The sequence below is a fragment of the Apaloderma vittatum genome, unplaced genomic scaffold, assembly GCF_000703405.1.
Source record: "Apaloderma vittatum isolate BGI_N311 unplaced genomic scaffold, ASM70340v1 scaffold19514, whole genome shotgun sequence".
Classification (NCBI taxonomy): domain Eukaryota; kingdom Metazoa; phylum Chordata; class Aves; order Trogoniformes; family Trogonidae; genus Apaloderma; species Apaloderma vittatum.
The window spans coordinates 13,695-17,129 of NW_009714588.1; the positions used below are offsets into that span (position 1 = coordinate 13,695).

Sequence of the window (3,435 nt, forward strand, 5' to 3'; positions counted from 1 at the left end):
AACAGGGGGAGAAGGACAATGCACTTACAAAGAAAGTGACTCAAGCAGATGCCTTTCTGTATCCCAGCAGCAGCAGGCTGCACACTGCAGACTACATCACAGCCACAGGCTTCCCCTATTGATTGATACATTTATCTCCCTTCCTCTAATCCAAAGGCACATTCATTAACGTAATCAATGCTGCAGACTTGCCGGGAGCCAGGCTGCCAGCTGAAGCCACACAGGGGAAAAAAGATGTCAAATGAAAAATTACCAGAATGGAGAGGGTACAGGGTGTAGCTGGGGCTATGTGCAGACAACACTGTTCTCCCCAAATCTCTCTGCAGCACGTCCTTCTCCCACAAACAGGCCCACGTGAGGTCTGGGCTGCCAAACCAAGCATTACTCCGAGTTTGATAAAATCACATTAATTGAGTTTGTGGTGGCTGAGGAAGGAAGAGAGGGAGGGAGGGAGACAGAAGAGGAGGTAAAGGGAGTGGAGAAGCAATCCTGATGTTGCAGAACAGAGGGCACCTGACATCCCCAGAAGTGCTGCGGGTGGCAGTCCAGCCCAGAGCACTTTATGCTGAGCACTGCAGAGTGGATGCTGCAGCACTGCAGGGAGAAGCCGTGTCCTTCAGCGGGAGACCCATGCTAGCAACTCTGGGCTTGGATATTCTCTCTGCAATGCTCTTTCTTACTATGGAGAGGAAGGGAAAGAAACCAGCAGACAAAGAGACTGACCTAGGTACCTGGACCGAGTCCAGCTATATGATGTGAGTAGTATCCAGCCGATATGAGTAGTATCCAGGCAAACAATACAAGAGCATCTTCCAAAGAATAGCGCAAACCTGTACTCAGCATGAGCTTGGTAGCTAACGGGACAGGAATACAAAAGGGCTGTTGTTACAACAACCAGATTATTGCAGCACTGAACTGAAGTGGGCTTAGATTGCATCAATTCCAAATTCAGCGCCTTTTACTAAGATTTGGGATAGAAAGCTAGCTATGATGCCCCAAAGCTCTAACGCAGATAAAGGTGGGGGATTCTGTACCTGCTCCCAGCTGAACTGCAACAGGAATCTTTTCCTGGAAGCAGCAACACTACCTGGAAGTAAGTCAGTCCCTAGCACAGGCAGCGTAAGACAGTCCCTCTCTGTTTCCAGGGAACAACACATTCATCTTTTTTTCTGCACCAGCACTACCTCAAGGGTTAGAATTAATGAACCTGCCAGTTCTTCTCACTCATTCACCCTAGCTCTGCACACTCGCCTCACCAACCTTTAGCATCCACAGTCTCTTTCAAGACAATCTCCACTCTAAAAAATTCCAAATTGGATCCAGAAACTGTCGGTTCTGATCTCGAAAAGGCAGGATATGGGCTACAGCCTGTGAAGGAAAAAAAATCAAAGACACAACAAAAACTCAGCAGATTTCCACAGTATCTCTGCCTCACTGCCCCACCCAGCACTGGGATGTGGCCAGCTCTGGAGTGCCAGCAGACATGCCACAGAGAAGAGAAAATCAGCAAGAGAGCCTGCAGTGATGCACAACAGGGTCTCCAGTGACTGTACGGAGCAGACATTAAAGGTCTTTCTGAGGCATTTTGAGGTTTCATGTGAAAAAGGCTGAACTACAAACCGCAAGGCACTCAGTTTATATCCCTCAAAGGACAAAGGGCTGAGTCAGACCATCCTGGTGCAAATGTATGGCTCCAATGTGCTGAAATACATCAGATCAGATGCTTACACCACTAGAGCCATCTGCCTTTTCCAAGAGAAAAAAAAGAGGGGGGGGGAAGAGAAAAAATCCCTCCTCTTAGTACTACATATGCAACCTTCTGAGTAAAATCTGGCCACAGTGCCATGGCTGGAACAGGCGACTTTCAAAACATGGCATCACGCTCCTCTAAAACAAGGATGACATGACCTTGAACACATTCCCTCTGGGACAATGCAGCTTCACAACCCGAGCCGTCCCTGCAGCAGCCAGTGTACTTTCAAAATATGGCATCACGCTCCTCTAAAACAAGGATGGCATGACCTTGAACACATTCCCTCTGGGACAACGCAGCTCCACAACCCGAGCCGTCCCTGCAGCAGCCAGTGCTCCATGCCCCGACTGGAGCACAGGGCAGGAAGAAACCTTCTCCTAAGCACCCCACAAAACTAACATCCCACAAGTTCCATATCATATCAAACTAAGACCTGTTTCTAGAAGCCATGGCTAAGCAGAAGCCTGTGCATAAAGAGATGGGAGAACTGTGAGAATGAAAAGGCATTGCTTATTTAGCAAAATCAAAGTCCTGACCTTGGTGAGAAGACCAGGTGAATTTTGGATCTCTCCTTCATGCACACGCAGAGGTCACCCCTACATCCTGGTTTCTCGAGGGGACCCTCCTCACTCTTAACAGGAGAAATCCCTGCTTTGGTCTGCACATTTCCTCTGCTCTTTAAGAGTACAGAGAGCAGCACAGTACAGGACTAAAATACCAGTACAGGACTCCATAAGCAGAGGCTTGGGAGCACACTCAGCAGCTCTGCCTGAACTTGAGAGGTGAATGACACTCTCATTAGACGTGGAGCTGATATCCAACATCCTCCCAGCCAGTCCCTCAGGCTGGCAGAGGGGCTGTGCCCTGCAAACTGCTCACCTGTTTGCCAAGGTAATGGTCCACCCGGTACATCTCCTCTTCCCTGAAGAAGCTTGTCAGCTCTGCAGCCAGCTGCTGGGCTGACTCCAGGTCATGGCCAAAAGGTTTCTCCAGCACCACACGCAACCAGGCTCCTGGAGGTGGTCTGCAGCTGCTGTTGATGTGGCGAGCAATTTCTGTGTAGGCAAATGGTGGTACTGAGAAGTAAAAGATTCTTCCAGCTTCCTTCAGCCCCTCCTGGCGAAGCAGCGTCTCAATCTCTCTGTTCAGCATAGTGTAGTTTTCAGCAGTCTTCAGCTGGTGGTATTGGCTCAGCTTCAGAAACTGGTCCTTGAGCACAGCACACTTGTTGGGAGCTTCATCTCGGGGACAGGCTAGCTGCTTCAGCACATCAAACATCAGCCTCTGACCTTGCTCCAGAGCTGTCAGTGCAGCCCCATGGAAAGTGAAGCTGTGGCCATTGCTCACTTGGTCCATGTAGAGTTGGAACAGACCCTGCCACAAATACTTCTTGGCCAAATCACCTGTGGCTCCCAGCAAGATCACTGAGATGTGGCCCTGGGACATTTCAGCCAGTGATGGTAAGGTTCCCACAAACAACACAGTACATAGGACTCTTCTGAGCATCTTGGGAGAGATGAGGTAGACCCAGGAATGCTAGAGGACAGAATTAAAAAAGAAAATCTGCCAATCCATGTTCTAACACTGCTAAACACAATGCAAGGCATCTGCCTTCCCGTAGCTGAAGAGCTGGGGACTTCTGCCTGGACCCTCCACCCAGTTGTTTCTCCTCCCCTCCGGGA

General features: G+C 49.5%; 1 protein-coding gene across 1 annotated transcript in view; it reads right to left on the bottom strand.

Annotated features, from left to right (window-relative positions):
• Positions 1-3,305, bottom strand: part of LOC104273490 (GDH/6PGL endoplasmic bifunctional protein-like) — a 6,271-nt gene extending 2,966 nt beyond the window's left edge. The window contains 3 exon segments of the mRNA XM_009868835.1: positions 1,261-1,305; positions 1,308-1,368; positions 2,633-3,305. Of these exon segments, the coding sequence (XP_009867137.1) occupies positions 1,261-1,305; positions 1,308-1,368; positions 2,633-3,259 (733 nt within the window). The 5' untranslated portion in view covers positions 3,260-3,305.
• Positions 3,306-3,435: the final 130 nt, after the last annotated feature.